This window comes from Triticum aestivum, chromosome 5B (assembly GCF_018294505.1).
Source record: "Triticum aestivum cultivar Chinese Spring chromosome 5B, IWGSC CS RefSeq v2.1, whole genome shotgun sequence".
Lineage (NCBI taxonomy): Eukaryota > Viridiplantae > Streptophyta > Magnoliopsida > Poales > Poaceae > Triticum > Triticum aestivum.
The window spans coordinates 464,158,045-464,176,472 of NC_057807.1; the positions used below are offsets into that span (position 1 = coordinate 464,158,045).

At 46.8% G+C, this 18,428-nt stretch overlaps 2 protein-coding genes across 2 annotated transcripts; one reads left to right on the forward strand and one right to left on the reverse strand.

Annotated features, from left to right (window-relative positions):
• Window positions 1-8,283: 8,283 nt before the first annotated feature.
• On the forward strand, window positions 8,284-14,344 carry LOC123112495 (spindle pole body component 110). The gene is made up of 15 exons (XM_044533497.1): window positions 8,284-8,598; window positions 9,260-9,387; window positions 9,475-9,546; window positions 9,623-9,736; window positions 10,459-10,527; window positions 10,616-10,672; window positions 11,185-11,238; window positions 11,328-11,390; window positions 11,490-11,552; window positions 11,756-11,920; window positions 12,011-12,166; window positions 13,202-13,282; window positions 13,370-13,431; window positions 13,536-13,672; window positions 13,963-14,344. Exons 1-14 carry the CDS (start codon window positions 8,403-8,405, stop codon window positions 13,627-13,629), a joined length of 1,374 nt encoding a protein of 457 aa, XP_044389432.1. The 5' UTR covers window positions 8,284-8,402; the 3' UTR covers window positions 13,630-13,672; window positions 13,963-14,344.
• A 1,117-nt stretch (window positions 14,345-15,461) lies between these two features.
• On the reverse strand, window positions 15,462-18,209 carry LOC123116449 (NAC domain-containing protein 92). Its single transcript, XM_044537403.1, has 3 exons — window positions 17,794-18,209; window positions 16,443-16,723; window positions 15,462-16,317 (listed from the first exon to the last, which is right to left on the reverse strand). Exons 1-3 carry the CDS (start codon window positions 18,017-18,019, stop codon window positions 15,718-15,720), a joined length of 1,107 nt encoding a protein of 368 aa, XP_044393338.1. The 5' UTR covers window positions 18,020-18,209; the 3' UTR covers window positions 15,462-15,717.
• Window positions 18,210-18,428: the final 219 nt, after the last annotated feature.

Below are 18,428 nucleotides of genomic sequence, written 5' to 3' on the forward strand. Positions count from 1 at the left end.
CCTGAGGTATATTCAATGCTGAAATCAGCGGAGGTGGAGATCAAAAAGGAACATCAAGTGTTGATGGTGAATAAAACCACTAAGTTCAAGAAGGGCAAGGGTAAGAAGAACTTCAAGAAGGACGGCAAGGAAGTTGCCGCGCCTGGTAAGCCAGTTGCCAGGAAGAAGTCAAGCAATGGACCCAAGCCTGAGACTGAGTGCTTTTATTGCAAGGGAAGTGGTCACTGGAAGCGGAGCTGCCCCAAATAGTTAGCGGACAAGAAGGCCGGCAAAACCAAAGGTATATGTGATATACATGTAATTGTTGTGTACCTTACCAGTGCTCGTAGTAGCTCCTGGGTATTTGATACCGGTGCGGTTGCTCATATTTGTAACTCAAAGCAGGAGCTGCGGAATAAGCGGAGACTGGCGAAGGACGAGGTGACGATGCGCGTCGGGAATGGTTCCAAGGTCGATGTGATCGCCGTCGGCACGCTACCTCTACATTTACCTATGGGATTAGTTTTGAACCTCAATAATTGTTATTTAGTACCAGCTTTGTGCATGAACATTGTATCAGGATCTCGTTTAATTCGAGATGGCTACTCATTTAAATCCGAGAATAATGGTTGTTCTATTTATATGAGTGATATGTTTTATGGTCATGCCCCGCTGGTGAATGGTTTATTCTTAATGAATCTCGAGCGTAATGTTACACATATTCATAGTGTGAATACCAAAAGATGTAAAGTTGATAACGATAGTCCTACATACTTGTGGCACTGCCGCCTTGGTCACATTGGTGTCAAGCGCATGAAGAAGCTCCATGCTGATGGACTTTTAGAGTCTCTAGATTATGAGTCATTTGACACATGCGAGCCATGCCTCATGGGCAAGATGACCAAGACTCCGTTCTCCGGAACAATGGAGCGAGCAACCAACTTATTGGAAATTATACATACTGATGTGTGCGGTCCAATGAGCGTTGAGGCACGCGGAGGATATCGTTATGTTCTCACTCTCACTGATGACTTGAGTAGATATGGGTATGTCTACTTGATGAAACACAAGTCTGAGACCTTTGAAAAGTTCAAGGAATTTCAGAATGAGGTAGAGAATCAACGCGACCGAAAGAAAAAGTTCTTACAATCAGATCGTGGGGGTGAATATTTAAGTCACGAATTTGGTACACACTTAAGAAAATGTGGAATCGTTTCACAACTCACGCATGCCTGGAACACGTCAGCGAAATGGTGTGTCCAAATGTCGTAATCGCACTCTATTGGATATGGTGCGATCTATGATGTCACTTACTGATTTACCGCTATCATTTTGGGGATACGCTCTAGAGACAACTACATTCACTTTAAATAGGGCACCGTCTAAATCCGTTGAGACGACACCGTATGAATTATGGTTTGGGAAGAAACCTAAGCTGTCGTTTCTAAAAGTTTGGGGATGCGATGCTTATGTCAAGAAACTTCAACCTGAGAAGCTCGAACCCAAGTCGGAAAAATGCGTATTCATAGGATACCCTAAGGAAACCATAGGGTATACTTTCTACTTAAGATCCAAAGGCAAGATCTTTGTTGCCAAGAATGGGTCCTTTCTGGAGAAAGAGTTTCTCTCGAAAGAATTAAGTGGGAGGAAAGTAGAGCTTGATGAAGTACTACCTCTTGAAACGGTGAGTAGCGCAACTCAAGAAAATGTTCCTGTGGTGCCAGCACCGACAAGAGAGGAAGTTAATGATGATGATCAAGATACTTCGGATCAAGCTCCTACTGAACTTTGAAGGTCCACAAGGACACGTTCCGCACCAGAGTGGTACGGCAATCCTGTCTTGGAAATCATGTTGTTGGACAACGGTGAACCTTCAAACTATGAAGAAGTGATGGCGGGCCCAGATTCCAACAAATGGCTTGAAGCCATGCAATCCGAGATAGGATCCATGTATGAAAACAAAGTGTGGACTTTGACAGACTTGCCCGATGATCGGCGAGCGATAGAAAACAAATGGATCTTTAAGAAGAATACGGACGCACATGGTAATGTCACCATATATAAAGCTCGACTTGTCGCTAAGGGTTATCGACAAGTTCAAGGGATTGACTACGATGAGACATTCTCTCCCGTAGCAAAGCTGAAGTCCGTCCGAATCATGTTAGCAATTGCCGCATACTATGATTATGAGATATGGCAAATGGACGTCAAAACGGCTTTCCTTAACGGTCACCTTAAGGAAGAACTGTATATGATGCAGCCGGAAGGTTTTGTCGACCCTAAGAATGCTAACAAGGTATGCAAGCTCCAGCGATCCATTTATGGGCTGGTGCAAGCATCTCGGAGTTGGAACATTCATTTTAATGAGATGATTAAAGCGTTTGGGTTTATGCAGACTTATGGAGAAGCCTGCGTTTACAAGAAAGTGAGTGGGAGCTCTGTAGCATTTCTCATATTATATGTGGATGACATACTTTTGATGGGAAATGATACAGAACTTTTGGACAGCATAAAGGCCTACTTGAATAAGTGTTTTTCAATGAAGGACCTTGGAGAAGCTTCTTACATATTAGGCATCAAAATCTATAGAGATAGATCGAGACGCCTCATAGGTCTTTCACAAAGCACATACCTTGATAAGATATTGAAGAAGTTCAATATGGATCAGTCCAAGAAGGGGTTCTTTCCTGTGTTGCAAGGTGTGAAATTGAGCTCGGCTCAATGCCCGACCACTGCAAAAGATAAAGAAGAGATGAGTGTCATCCCCTATGCCTCAGCCATAGGGTCTATCATGTATGCCATGACCTGTACCAGACCTGATATAAACCTTGCCGTAAGTTTGGTAGGAAGGTACCAAAGTAATCCCGGCAAGGAACACCGGACAGCGGTCAAGAACATCCTTAAGTACCTGAAAAGGACTAAGGACATGTTTCTCGTATATGGAGGTGACGAAGAGCTCGTCGTAAAGGGTTACGTTGACGCTAGCTTCGACACAGATCTGGATGACTCAGAGTCACAAACCGGATACGTGTATATTTTGAATGGTGGGGCAGTAAGCTGGTGCAGTTGCAAGCAGAGCGTCGTGGCGGGATCTACATGTGAAGCGGAGTACATGGCAGCCTCAGAGGCAGCACATGAAGCAATCTGGGTGAAGGAGTTCATCACCGACCTAGGAGTCATACCCAATGCGTCGAGGCCGATTACACTCTTTTGTGACAACACAGGAGCTATTGCACTTGCCAAGGAGCCCAGATTTCACAAAAAGACCAGTCACATCAAGCGTTGCTTTACCTCCATCCGTGAAAATGTTCAAGATGGATACATAGATATTTGTAAAGTACATACGGACCTGAATGTAGCAGATCCGTTGACTAAACCTCTCCCTAGGGCAAAACATGATCAACACCAGGACGCAATGGGTGTTCGATACATCACAATGTAACTAGATTATTGACTCTAGTGCAAGCGGGAGACTGTTGGAAATATGCCCTGGAGGCAATAATAAATGGTTATTATTATATTTCTGTGTTCATGATAATTGTCTATTATTCATGCTATAACTATGTTATTCGGAAATCGTAATACATGTGTGAATACATAGACCACAACAAGTCCCTAGTGAGCCTCTAGTTGACTAGCTCGTTGATCAACAGATAGTCATGGTTTCCTGACTATGGGCATTGGATGTCATTGATAACGGGATCACATCATTAGGAGAATGATGTGATGGACAAGACCCAATCCTAAGCATAGCTCAAAGATCGTGTAGTTCGTTTAGCTAGAGCTTTTCCAATTGTCGAGTATCATTTCCTTAGACCATGAGATTGTGCAACTCCCGGATACCGTAGGAGTGCTTTGGGTGTGCCAAACGTCACAACGTAACTGGGTGACTATAAAGGTACACTACGGGTGTCTCCGAAAGTGTCTATTGGGTTGGCATGAATCGAGACTGGGATTTGTCACTCCGTATGACGGAGAGGTATCTCTAGGCCCACTCGGTAATGCATCATCATAATTAGCTCAATGTGACCAAGTGTCTGGTCATGGGATCATGCATTACGGTACGAGTAAAGTGACTTGCCGGTAACGAGACTAAACGAGGTATTGGGATACCGACGATCGAGTCTCGGGCAAGTAACGTACCGATTGACAAAGGGAATAGAATACGGGTTCATTGAATCCTCGACATCGTGGTTCATCCGATGAGATCATCAAGGAGTATGTGGGAGCCAACATGGGTATCCAGATCCCGCTGTTGGTTATTGACCGGAGAGGCGTCTCGGTCATGTGTGCATATCTCCCGAACCCGTAGGGTCTACACACTTAAGGTTCGGTGATGCTAGGGTTGTAGAGATATTAGTATGCAGCAAATCGAAAGTTGTTCAGAGTCCCGGATGAGATCCCGGGCGTCACGAGGAGTCCCAGAATGGTCCGGAGGTGAAGAATTATATATAGGAAGTGTTGTTTTGGCCATCGGGAGAATTTCGGGGGTCACCGGTATTGTACCGGGACCATCGGAAGGGTCCTGGGGGTCCACCGGGTGGGGCCACCTATCCTGGAGGGCCCCGTGGGCTGAAGTGGGGAGGGGACCAGCCCCAGGTGGGCTGGTGCGCCCCCCTTGGGCCCCCTGCGCCTAGGGTTGGGAACCCTAGGGGAGGGGGCGCCTCCACTTGCCTTGGGGGGCAAGGCTCCCCCCTTGGCCGCCGCCTGGGGACCCTATATAAAGAGGAGGGGGAGGGAGGGCAGCCGCACCCTGCACCTTGGCGCCTCCCTTCCCCCTTGCTACACCTCCTCCTCCCACAGACGCTTGGCGAAGCCCAGTCGGATCCCTGCTGAATCCACCACCACGCTGTCGTGCTGCTGGATCTTCATCAACCTCTCCTTCCCCCTTGCTGGATCAAGAAGGAGGAGACGTCACGCTGACCGTACGTGTGTTGAACGCGGAGGTGCCATCCGTTCGGTGCTAGGATCTCCGATGATTGGATCACGACGTGTACGACTACCTCAACCCCGTTCTCTTGAACGCTTCCGCTCGCGATCTACAAGGGTATGTAGATGCACTCCTCTCTCGTTGCTGGATGAACTCATAGATTGATCTTGGTGAACGTAGGAATTTTTTAATTTTATGCAACGTTCCCCAACAGGACGACTATATTCGGACACCGGAAGTGTTCCGGGTAGTTTCGGAGAAAACCAGAGTGCCGGTGGGGTTACCGGAACCCCTCGGGGGAGTATTGGGACTTAGTGGGCTTTAGGGAAGAGAAGAGGGCAGCAGCCCAGGAGGTGGTGCGCTCGCTTCCATGAGGGGTCCGAATTGGACTATGGGAGGGGGCGCACCCCCCTTTCCTTCTCCTCTTTCCCTCTCTTTCGTTCCCCCTTCCCTCTTCCTAGTTGGACTAGGAAAGGGGAGTCCTACTCCTACTAGGAGGAGGACTCCCCCCTCCTTGGCGCGCCCCAAAGGGCCAACCGGCCTTCCCCCTTGCTCCTTTATATACGGGGGCAGGGGGCACCCTAGAACACAACAATTGATCATTGATCTCTTAGCCGTGTGCGGTGCCCCCCTCCACCATAATCCACCTCGATAATATCGTTGCGGTGCTTAGGCGAAGCCCTGCATCGGTAGAACATCATCATCGTCACCAAGCCCTCGTGCTGACGGAACACTCCTCAAAGCTCGGCTGGATCGGAGTTCGAGGGACGTCATCGAGCTGAACGTGTGTTAAACTCGGAGATCGCAACCCGGTTCTACTTGACTAAGCCTCGTGCTCGTCCAAGGAGGGAGTTTGCTTTACCCAACTCCCCTTTTTGATAATAAGGCAAAAACCCATGCGTTCGGTACTTGATCGGTCGGATCATGAAGACGTACGACTACATCAACCGCGTTGTGCTAACGCTTCCGCTTTCGGTCTATGAGGGTACATGGACAACACTCTCCCTTCTCGTTGCTATGCATCACCATGATCTTGCATGTGCGTAGGATATTTTTTTAAAATTACTACGTTCCCCAACACTCAAAACTGAGGGAAATACTTACGCTACTTTGCTGCATCACCCTTTCCTCTTCAAGGGAAAACCAACGCAAACTCAGGAGGTAGCAGGCTGCGATGATGTCTTCCATGTCGGCCTCCATCACGTCGGCGTCGCCAAGATGCGACGAGGAGGCTTGTGAGAAGAGCAGCGCGCCACGACGGAGAGGTGGTGTCGGGGAGGATGCGTAGGCCGGCGGCGAGTAGGTGTATGAAGGGTACTGCACGCCGGCGAAGGCGGGCGAGGGCGTGCGCTGGGCCGGGAGACCATGGGGAAGGTGATGTTGGGGTTGAACCCGCCGCACGCGTCACCGTCGGTGTAGCCCGACGACGGCATGCAGCCCCATGGTTGTGGCGACAACGAGCAGCCGACCGGAGATCCGACGCTTTGCTGGCTCCAAGACGCGTGCGGGTCATGGCCGCCGGGTGGATTCATCATCCCCGCGCGAGCCGTCTCGGTTTATTTGGTCGCCCGCTCCGCCTGCACCGCCGCCGCCGCCATCGCGAGCGCCGCCCTGTCCTGGGCCTTCTTGGCCCTGTTGCGTCTATCGACTGGGACGGCCTCCCGACGCTGCACTTCCGCCTTCCAGTCGGCGTTACTCATGCCCGGGGGCTTGGACGACGACGCCCTTTGCTTCCTCTGCTTCAGCTGGGTGGCGGCGGCGGTTGTGGTATCCGTCGCGGCGCGCGGGAACACATACTTCTTCGGCGGCATGGCGGCCGACTTGAAAGGGAGGAGGAGGAGATTGGCGGGAGGAATGGAGAATGAGAGGAAAGCTGAGGGGGAAAGCGGGAGGAAACGATGGGAAAAGGGCCTCCTCTCGCCGACAGAGCGGCCCCACGCCCCTTTTCGCTTCTGCCGGCGCCCCCAAGCGACCCCCGGGCGCTTGGGTTCGGCTCGGGGTCGCCGGCTGTTAATTGGCCCAAACCGACGCTAAATGAGATCCTGGGGGCGCTTCTGGGCCGATTTTCGGCCGCCGGCGCTAAAAGATCGCCTTGGGGGGCCTCTTGGGGGCGCGGCTAGAGATGCTCTAAGGTCTCAACCTTCTTCGCGGGAGGCCATGGTTCTACCCCTGCTTCTGCCCTATTTTTGTCTTCCCTTTTTTTCTAGCACACCTCCTCCCGCACGCGGGTAATGGGCCGGCCCATGTGCAGGTTGTGGCGCCCCCTATTTTTCTATCGTGTTTTGCTTTTACTTTCTTATTTCTGTTTTCTGTTTTTTTCCTTCTTTAAATTAATTCCGAATTTTCAAAAGAACCAAACTTCAAAATGTTGCGAGTTTTCTAAAAATATATTGAGAAATCATAAAATGTTTGTGAATTAAAAAACATTCAGGGAATCATAAAATGTTCATGATTTCAAAAAATTGTTCGCATATTATAAAATAATTCGTTGTTTCAAATAAATGTTCATAAAATAGAAAATGTTCATGATTTCTTAAAATGATCTAGTATTCAAAACATATTCGGTAATTCGAAAAAAATGTCCATGAAATTTTAGAAAATATTCAAAAAATTAGAACTGATCCGTAAATATGCGTCGGGTAAAAAAAAGGTCTTGTGTTTTTGTACACGGATGAGCCCCAAAAAAATGGACACGACTTCTCTGGGTTAATTTTTGTAAGCTATATGAAAATGACTAAATGTCTATTTTGCCTCCATACACAACTATGTTTATTTGTTGGTTTTAGTAAACACCGCTATGCTAGGTCAAGACGGGACACATCATTCATCAATCTAGCTCAGGTAGGGTCCATCAATGCAGTTTGCTCATCCAGGAAATAATCCATTGTAGCGCCTTAGGAAATCAAGTCGTGATGAGTCCATCACATTTTTAGTTTTCGAAATGACTTTTTAAAAGTCCCCTATATCATTATATGACATCACTCAGACATAGTTTGTGAAATAACATTTTAAAAGTTTTTATCTCATCCTAGCATTTGATTCAGACTTTTTTTTTGCATCTATCACACCTGCATAATTTGATAAAAAAAATTCCGTTACAACGCACGGACATATGAGTATTTGATAGTAAGTTTAGAAAGCTCTAGATCCGATGCCTTCTTTCACCTTTGTTCAATCCTCAACAGGAGGCCAATAAAAAAAAACTTCGAAAGTAGGAGATGCTCTAATGCACCTTCCTAAACACCTTGCATTTTACAAGCCCTAAGGCCCACCGGGCAGTGAGACAACCCAGACGCACGCGGCGCGTGCCGCGCACTCCTGTGTCCTGTCCCTCCCCTCCCTCGGCACGGCAGCCAGCGCCGCACCCACGTGTGGCCTCTTGAACTCGGTTGAAAAACGATCTGGGCTTGCTGCCTCCGAGGAGCGAGGCTACGAGGCGAGCACTCCTATTACGCTCCTCCTTCTCGGCCCCGAGCGCTTCACCATCTGCGAGATGCGGATCCCGGGGCTTCTCGCGGCGGCGGGGCCGCTGCTGGTGCTGCTTCTCGCCGTCGCCGGTGCGGCTGCGCAGGAGGCGGCGGCAGCGGGGGACGTGCGGCCGGAGGAGATCGCGGCGAACGCGAGGGCCCAGGAGGAGGCGGTGCTCGCGGCCGAGCTGGGGCAGCTCAGGGCGAAGGTCGCCGCGCTAGGTGCGTGCGTCTTGCTCCGCTCGATTCGGTCCGGGGGAGGGCGGGTGTGGTTGGTTGGGATTTCTGGCGCTGCTTCGAGCGGCTTCGTTGGGGTTTGCTAGGGTTTTGGGGTCGATTTGTTCTGGCGAACTAGGCGCTTCTGCGATTTGACGAGATAGGGGACGGATTTGGTAATTAGTGAACATATTGGTCGGTGGCTTAGAGATATCGTGTTAAGGCCGCCGAATAGGGATTGATAGATGAAGGCTAGGGAAAATTCTTCAGGCTAAGGGAAATTCTTCAGGCTAATTGGTGGCAATGTTGGGCAATAGCTTCGTTGTTGCTCCTCCAGTCCTACGTTTTTAGTTTGTCGCTGGATAGAGAGCCAGTTATGCCATTTAGTCTAACCGGAATTCGCCATGGAACCAGTGCCCCTTGCTTGAACTACCATTGAAATGCATGAAGGAGCTTGTAGCGTTAAGAACACAATTACTCCGGTTTGATTCAGTTGGAGGTTCGCCATGGGCATGTCTTTGGTTGAAATAGTTTTTGTTACAATGTGAAATAGATGGTGTCAAGTCACTTGAGAATTTGTGTTCGAGTAAAATCTTTTTCTTGTCATTGCAACATGTTTGTGCCACTTGATCCTTTCTGAAACAGTGCAGCTCTTGTCACCCTGCAGAGTCGAGCATTGCAGCACAGACACTGGAGCTGAATAGCAAGGATGGCGGCATCGAAACACTGGAAAAGGTGACTGGGGAGATGTCACAGAACATTGCTACTCTGCAGAATGAGATAACTTCCCTCCAGGTGACCCATCTCGTGAAGGACAATATATTGTATCATATTCCTGCTCCCTGATAAAGCAATTATGCTCATCTGTTGCTACATATGCAGTCAAAGGGATCTATAGCTGCAAAGGAGCAGGCAGGCAAGGTCAATGCCCGGGCTATTGAGCTTGAGAAGCAGGTATTGGGTGTGTGAAACGTCTAAAACTTGAGTGCAACAATTAGGATTATGTGGTTTCTTATCTTGCCTATTCCAGATTGAGAAGCTCAAGAAGGACATAGAAGCACAAAATAACAAAAAGGCGACCATGGAGGCTAGAGCCGCCGATGCAGAGAAGAAGGTGCAAGAGCTGAATGCTAAGCTGGATAGAGTAAGTATTCGACTGTGGTCGTCTGTTGTGCTAATGTGCATCTTTATTTTTTTTCATTTAGGTAAAATTCTTGGACAAGATCATATTTGCTCAATCCTTTGATAAACTCTTGTGGTGTTGTCACTGATTTAAGTCGTCATTGTTGCCGTTTCTGCATCTATTACATGATAAATTTGTTATGGTTAAAAAGGAGATCGATACTTTGTCACAGACTCATAGTGGGTTAACGATGGTTCATGCTGCTATTTTCTTTTTTGTATGTGATTCCAATGCTATATAAAACTTTGCTAAGCACACTTCTCAAAAGTAAGGGTAAATTCTAAAGAAGAATCTGGAATGTTTTAGCGTATTTGATGATGATGCTGTTTGAGGGAAGAAAATGTTTTGGAAAACAGTGAGAATTTCCGTAGTATTATATAACAGGCTGCATGATATATTATCATCTCCTTAATTTTAGGGAGAGCTGAGCCTCATTCCCTATTAAAACGTTATAGTTGTGAAACCAAAAACGGGATAAGGTTCATATCCTGCTGTCCTATAAGACTTTCGGTGGAATCAAGGGTATATCCCTTGAATCCACCTTTTTTGTTACTCCCTCCGTTCCAAATTACTTGTCGTGGTTTTAGTTCAAATTTGAACCAAAACCACGACGAGTAATTTGGAACGGAGGGAGTAGGTGAATACTGTCCTCAAGTTGATAATGTTTTTATTTCTTTTAATAGCTTCAAAAGACAAGCGGTGAGCAAAAGGTTAGGATTCAGAAGACTAAAAATGCTCTTAAAGCTGCAGAGGTTTGTGATATATGCGACTACAGTGGTACATTTTTGTTTTGCAGTTTCGTGATGCATTCTCCTCAATCCTTTGTTTTGGTGTTTGTAGGAGGAGCTGATGAAGGTGCAGTTAGAAGCAACAGCAAAATCGGAGCAGCTCGGAGAGGTAATTTTCATTCTATTGTTGTAGCTGCTGTCATATGAATATGTCAGTAAGGTAACATGCCAGATTCTAGACTGGATTAGCCTTTTCCTATTTGCTCCGCACTCTTAGTGCAGTATGTCAGTGTTGTTTTCAAAAACACATTTCAAATGCAACTTAGTTGCCAGCTCAGCCTGGTGTAAATTATATGAAGTTTTACATAGTGATAACATACTACTCCCTCCGTCCCATAATATAAGAGCGTTTTTGACACTACACTAGTGTAAAAAAACGCTCTTATATTATGGGACGGAGGCAGTATCTTCTAATCACTGAACCTGAGTGTGATGTGTATCTGTGCATCTTTGTTGTCTGGCACATGTTGTGACTTGTACATTGAGAACTTCCTGATAAGGATGATGAGGACGACGATGCCTGTGATGGGTGTAATTCATCCTTCCACTTTACATGTTTTGAACCTCATCTAACAAGTGATTATTGTGACGAGTAGTTTACTGATTGTTACTTTTTGGCAGGTTCATGGAGCATGGTTGCCACCTTGGTTAGCAGCACATGCAGCTCACTATATGGTATAAGTGGAGTAGTTAACCTAAGCAATAAGCATTGTGCCTCTTCTTACTTTGCTTTTGCGCAACACACTCATCATGTTATCATGTAGGAGTTGATGTCAAGTCACTGGAGTGAACATGGAAAACCTGCTGTCAACAATTTATTGCAAAAGGTGCCTCCTAGCTTATTTATGCTTTTATTTTGATTATGAAATATGCCAAGCTGAACACATTATGTATTTGTTTATAACCTGTGAATTAAATCACTGCAGGCGTCAGAGAAAACAGTGCAGGCGAAGGAATGGGCTGAACCCCATATAGAAACTGTTAAGGCGGTAATATTCTTGTTCCTGGGATTGTGGGTCAGAAAATCTGTATAAGCAGAGTTTATTTGAAATGTTAAAACACGTCATTTATGCATGTGTTATGGCCAATTCTTATTGTATATGGATGTCATGTGAGGCAAGTATCACATGATGTTTCTGAGTTTTTGCATCTGTATTCACTTTCACTAACGATGCTTTTTTTATCCTTGAAGAAATGGATTCCTGTCATTAAAGAAAATTGGGCTACGGCAAAGAAAAAGGCGGAACCTTATGTGCAAATGGTCTCAGCAAAATCAGTAGAGCTTTATCAAGCATCAAAGGATGCTATCTCACCTCATGTTGTGAAAGCACATGAGCTTGCTGATCCCTATTTCCAGGTACACTAGATCCTCTTTGTTTAGCAATTACACTTAGGCCATAGTGTTGTCATTGTAGTGAATTGATGTGGCTTGATTATATTTTTTCAGGAAGCCAAGAAGTTATCCAAACCTTATATTGATCAAGTTGCTAAGGCCAGTAAACCACATGTTGACAAACTTAAAACCACCCTGAAGCCTTACACTGAAAAGGCAGGCCAGGAATATGAAAAGCTTCGCGAGACAGCTACTTTATACCATCAGCAGGTCTTTCTTCTCTTAAATTTTCTTGTTATCTCAAGTATTCCAGCTTCTCAGTTCCAGTTAAATATTAATGCTTTGTTGTTTTAGACATTTTATGCTTCTGTTATTGTTAATTTTATTGTTTTGAGTTATTGAACACTTGGCTGAATTTGTAGGGCTGTTTTTAGGTGATCTTATTTCATATATTCTTATATAATCCTTGAGCACTGTATCTGCATTTTTCTCTGCTAAATATTGCACTGTATCATCGGTAAATTTTGCAGCCCCCTAATAGAATTATTTCGTCAATCAATCTAATGAGATTTTTCAGACCTATATATATAACTTCACAGTTAGTTATAGTTTAATAATTTCACTTTGGCCTTCTGTATGATTATTTGGTAAATACTGCTCCCTCTGTTTTTGACACTATGGCAGTGTCAAAAATGTCAAAAAACGTCTTATATTTTGATACAGAGGGAGTACTGGCCTACCAGAATTTCTTGGAGATACGCCCTCCCTCTTGGTCCTCCCCCAAGGGCGTGCACCCCAACCTTGCACAGTTCTTGGATGCCATCAAAACTGAAGCTAGGGCCTGGGTTTTGGCTTAAGCAGCTGTGGGCTGCCACTTGCCCTGCTGTAGGTTGCGTGTGACTGGTGCGGGAGGCTTGTAATTAAACTCCTTTTCTATCAATTCTGGGATTTTTTTACATTTTTTCAAAAAATAAATATAAACTTTGTGCACCTTTGGTAATTGGTTGGTTCAAATACTGTCTTGATCCAGAAACTTATTATGTACTTCCGTCCATATCAAAATATAAGACATTTTTTGACACTGTACTTTTTGTATGCTACTACTACTGCTGAATTGCTCTAATCTGTGTTGAACTGTGTATACGCTAGTGGGTGAAGTAGGCTGGATGAAACAGCATTATGGTTAACTAACCTTCGTACTTACCTTGAACAATACTACATCTCTCTGTGCTGTAAGCAACTGCGGTAAAATGGCCTGAAGATCCAAGTCATGGATCCAATAATCTAAGCAAATTTCCTTTTCAGGCTCAGGTAACTATCTTGGATTACATGCACCAACATGAGTTATTAAAACAATTTGCGAATGGAGAGTTGGTGTGGTTTCTGGTAAGCACAAGCTGAACTGTCAATTTATAACATGTGTTTCTACTGATTAAAATAAAATGGTCTAAAATATCTTATCTCTCTTGGTAGGCTGCTGCTTGGCTCCTTATGCCCGTATATGTTTTGTACATACTCCTAACAGAAGTCTTCTGGTCAGTAGTGTATTTAAAACGCTTCAGCTAATAGTTGCTTGGCATGGCTTTAGGTGAATTGTGACTGTACTTGTTCGATCAGAAACCTTCCATTTTTCATGCAGCATCACCAAGAAGAAGAAAATCCCACGGAGTGATAAGGGCAAAGTTTTGGTCAATGGCCATAGGAGACACAAGCGCCGACATGCGGACAAGTAGACCGTATACTGTTTGCCTACGTTCTGCAGCACTGTAGTTGAAGGTACCACATTCTTCCTTTGTTAGCAGTAACATCTGATCCAAATCCCACGCTATGTAGGCGTTCTTTGTTCTCATCAAAAGGTTTGGGTCAATGGAACAGTCCTCTTATTTTCACAAGAACATTGAAGTATATAAGTTTTTAATTGATATTTGATACAACAGAACATGTTTTTCTTGGGCCTTGATTAATACTTTGAATATTGAATTGTTTGATACAACTTTGAAGCAAGTACTAAATCATTCACATGTCAGTTTTGTACCCGGCCTTTGAACTCTGTTTGCACTCTGCAGATCAAGTACGATGAGGCATTATTCATTCACTGACGAGTCTGCTGGATACAAATGAGGAGACGCCTGGTCCTGGTTAAATCATGTGTAATATATACCCCGAGTTATACTGCACGCAAACCGTGTCTCCATTTTGGCCCCCATGTATTGTAGCGGCCGTTTTTGTACGATCACGTTGCCGAGTAGGGATTACGAGGTTAAATCTGCAGGTATTCGTTTTAGTGGACACTTATTATGTTGCAGCTACTAGCGTGTTTTGAGTGTACTTCGGGTAATCCGTGCTCACAACTTCCTAACGTACGTACCATTTCTTGTCACTGAAAGTTCTGGATTAAAACTATTCAACGTCGCTGTACGCTGGAGTAGTGTACTAGGTTGTCTGCAATTTTTTTTCTTTGAAAAGGAGGATTACCCAATGCACACATCTTTATTGCATTATTAAATACTCCCTCCGTCCGAAAATACTTGTCATCAAAATGGATAGAAAGAGATGTATCTAGAACTAAAATATGTCTAGATACATCCTCAATATTGATGACAAGTATTTCCGGACGGAGGGAGTACATAGATGGTGAAAACTGTTGCCCTACCTACAAGATTGATGATGTGCTCTATGCACATCAAGAAATCTGGTGGCCTCACCAAGCCACCCGACGGCCAGCCAGAAGCATCATCCGGCCTAGCAGATCTTCAGTTTGCACTATCGGACAACGCCAACCTCTTGCGTGAACGATATCCAGCATCAAGACTCCACTCCACTTTGCTATCGAGACTCGTCGTCGTTGATATGTTAGATGGCATGCCGCTCCACCTTGGTCACCGCACCAGAAGTATACGGAAACCTGTGCCCTGTCACCAAGCCAAACACTTGTCCCTCTAGCTGATGTACAACCCCAAAGATGATGCCCCATGGGGTGACGATGCATGAATCTCGCCATCATTTGATCTGGAAAAGCTGACGCCCACAATGCCTCCAACGAGGTAACGACGCCCGCGGGCGCCGCTGGTGACGGTTCTGTCCAAGGCTGAACAAAGCTTTCGTTGGCAAATTCACGCTCATCCCTGTCTGGACCACCAGATCAACCTCCTCCGCCATCCAACATGCCCATATGCGACGTCTACTGTCGGGAAACCGCATGATCGGAGCCACACCCCCGCCTGGGTGAGTCATCGATGGCGGAGGGGCCCTCAACGTTGCGCCATCTCCACCGCAACCACGGCAGAGGAAGGCCCCACCGCCGCCATCATCCCGGGGGCTCCGACGGCAGCAAGGAGAGGGGCAGCGGTGGCTCAAAGCTCTATATCAGACCGGGAAGGAGGGAACCGAGAAGAGAGGCTACATTGGCTCGAGGAGAGGGGTCGAGGAGGGAGGGGATCGGGAGGGCTCTGTCACAAGGTTATCTCCATTGAGGCCTGAATTCGTGGTGAACTCCGAAATAACAAATCGATTTCAGAAATCCGCAGCATGCACGTTTAACTTTGGCACAGAGGCGCATAACAAGTACAAGTAATAATACTATTTATAAACTCACTGGTAATCCTGAATGTATACAAGCGCGCGGTTAGGTAAGGCAAACAGTCTGTGTACAAGGCGGACGACCAAAGCTAACCTGAAATGCTCAAAGAATAACTGACAGAGAAGACGATGATACAACGAAGAGACTAGATTAAACACCACTCAAACCGCCCTGCTCTCCTACGTAGTCAACAATCGCCTGACACCCCAGGCGTCTCACGTACACAGCCTACGTACACTCATCAGTAGCTACCAGGCCAGTACCTCTCCACCATCTGATCTACGTCCAGGTTCTGGTACCTCATGCCGGCACCCCCTGCCGCATGCCCCTCTCCGCCGAACCCGCCGTCCCCTCCGGCGGCCGGGATGCCGCCGAGCCCCGCGGCCATGTGCTGCTCCATCGTCATCGCCTGGCCATTGGCACCGCCCGCCTGCTGCTGCTGCTGGCCCATCGGCATCGACATGGCGTGGTGGAGGACGTGATGGGGCGACGGCATCGCCGGCGACGGGCCCCCGAGGTTGAGGTTGAGGCTGGAGAGCGTGAAGGGGCCCGGCGGGTTGAGGTACCCGGCGCCGGCGGGGTGCGGCTGGATGTGCGGGTGCAACCCTGGCGTGCCCCTGGCGAAGCGCGAGAGCTCCGCCAGGTCGGCGGGGGTCATGTACGGGTGGTGGTGCCCGCGGCCGCCGCCGAACAGGTCGTGCCCCAGCAGCGTCGGGAGGAACTGCGGGACCATGTCCAGCGTGTACGGGTGGTGGTGGGACCGGGAGTGCGCGTTGGTGCTCGACGGGTACTTCTTCACGCCCGGGCTCTTGGCGAAGATGCGGCATACAACCCATTCATCCTAGAAACATTGAGTTCAAGTAAAAATTTAAAAGCACATAGAGTTAGGTGGTATTAGCATGCAACCGCTTAGCGCAAATTAGGGGCCAACATTCTAAAAGAAAATTTAAATGGATGTGTATATACCTTGTTTGATTTGGAGGCTGGCTTCAGGTGGAGGCGGTACTCGTGCATGACCCAGTTGCTCTTCTCGCCTCTTGGAGCCCTCCCCTTGTAGAAGACTAGGGTTTTCTTCATCCCGACTAGCTCTTGTGCCGATGGCGGTTGCCCGGTGAATATCTCCTTGTCCTTCCCCGTCGTCTTCCAGTAGCCAGCATTAGTTGCGCGGTTTGTTCGCACCCCGGTCGGGTACTTGCGGTCCCTTAGGCTGAAGAAGTACCACTCCTTTTCTCCCATTTTCGCCTTCTCTGGATTTCAATCGATTATCATACACATACAATTATTAGTTTGTAGTACATGTTACATACATGAAGCTGTAATAACAACTAAAAAGGCACTTTTTCGTAATTCTAGGTGTATGCATACATGGAGAGAATATAACATCCAGTTAATTGTTTGCTAGTAATAGTTTCTAATTATACAACTGCTAGTAGGGCTCTGCTCATTTTAAGTGCAGAACTTGGGTAAGTTGTCTGAGAAGGAGACATACAATTAATCTTGAGTCGATAACGCAAAACAAAATAAAACAAAAAGCATATTCATGCATGTATTATCATACTGTTGATGGTATCATCGTGCTAGAAGCTAACCAAACAAATTGTATCAAACAACAATGAATTGAAGGGTGCATGTTAAGTAACAATAGAAGATTGAAATCAGTTTGTACAATATATCATGTTAAAAAACAATTCTACAATATACTATTTTCTAAATTTGTAAAACTTCCTACAAATCCACTCTCCTTAATTTATTTATTTAACCGTGCAAGCATCCAATTAATTGTTCGATGGTAATAGTTTCTAACTACCAGATAACCGCAAATCCTGTTCCCCTCATTTTAAGTGCAGAAGTTGGGGGATTTGTCCTTTTCCATTATCCAAAAAAGAAACCACGAGAGAGGGACACATATAATCTTGAGACGACAGAGCAAAACATGAAGGTTTTAAATACCTACTAAGTATACTATGTTCAACCAAAATTTCTACAATATATTGTCTAAACTTGTAAGAATCCACCATTCTTGATTAGTTTATCTATGCATGAAGTCCTCCTGCATATATGCTCTCGAGGAAAAACGCTAGGTGGTTTGTGGCTTTTATATAGCTTTTGAAAAACATGATCGACGCGCGTATGAAGTCTAGTCAATTTGTCTTTTTAAAAGAGCACAGCTTATGCATGCTTGGTACTTGGTAGAGGGGAGAAAAACAAAACCATGGAAACACCCGTCGAAGGAAGGGAACTGGTCGTGCATACATGCATAGACGGACGCATGCACTGACGTGTGCTCAGGAGCATTTCTGACTGAGTACGTAGTTACCTGGGAGATCCCATGGCTCGCACTTGTTGAGGTCAACCTCGGTGATGGCCCTGGCCGTGAAGCTGCCGTCGGCGATCTTGCCGCGGAGGTAGTAGGTGATGAGCTCCTCGTCGGTGGGGTGGAACCTGAACCCCGGCGGCAGGCTCTCCTCCTCCCCCTCCTTGGAGCTCTTCTTCTTCGACACCGCCGCGCCCCCTCCCCCTCCTCCTGCCCCCGACCCTTCCATCTAATCACCAGGCGGCCGATCAACCAACACGGCACGAGGTATAAAACCCTAGATAGCCCTAGCCCGCGGTGCACCACAAGAGGAGAGGAACCGGCGCGCCGGCCGGGGAAGATGAACACGCGCACACGCTAGAGGTTGCTCGCTCGCTGGCTGGAGCGCGCCCAAGAATGTGCGTACGTCAAAGTGGTGGGTGTGAAATACCGGCCGGGAGTTACCCCGGGAAGAGGGCAAGGATATAAGGGGGGAGGAGATAGAAAATGTGCCGGTGACGCTGAGCCCGTACCAACCCGGGGTCGTGAGCGACAAGCTGGCTGGCTAGGTCGACGACGAGCGATCGATCAATGTGTTTTTAGCACGCTGCATCAAGGCCTCCTGTGTTCCCACGCGCTGGCTAATTTCCTCCGTCTCC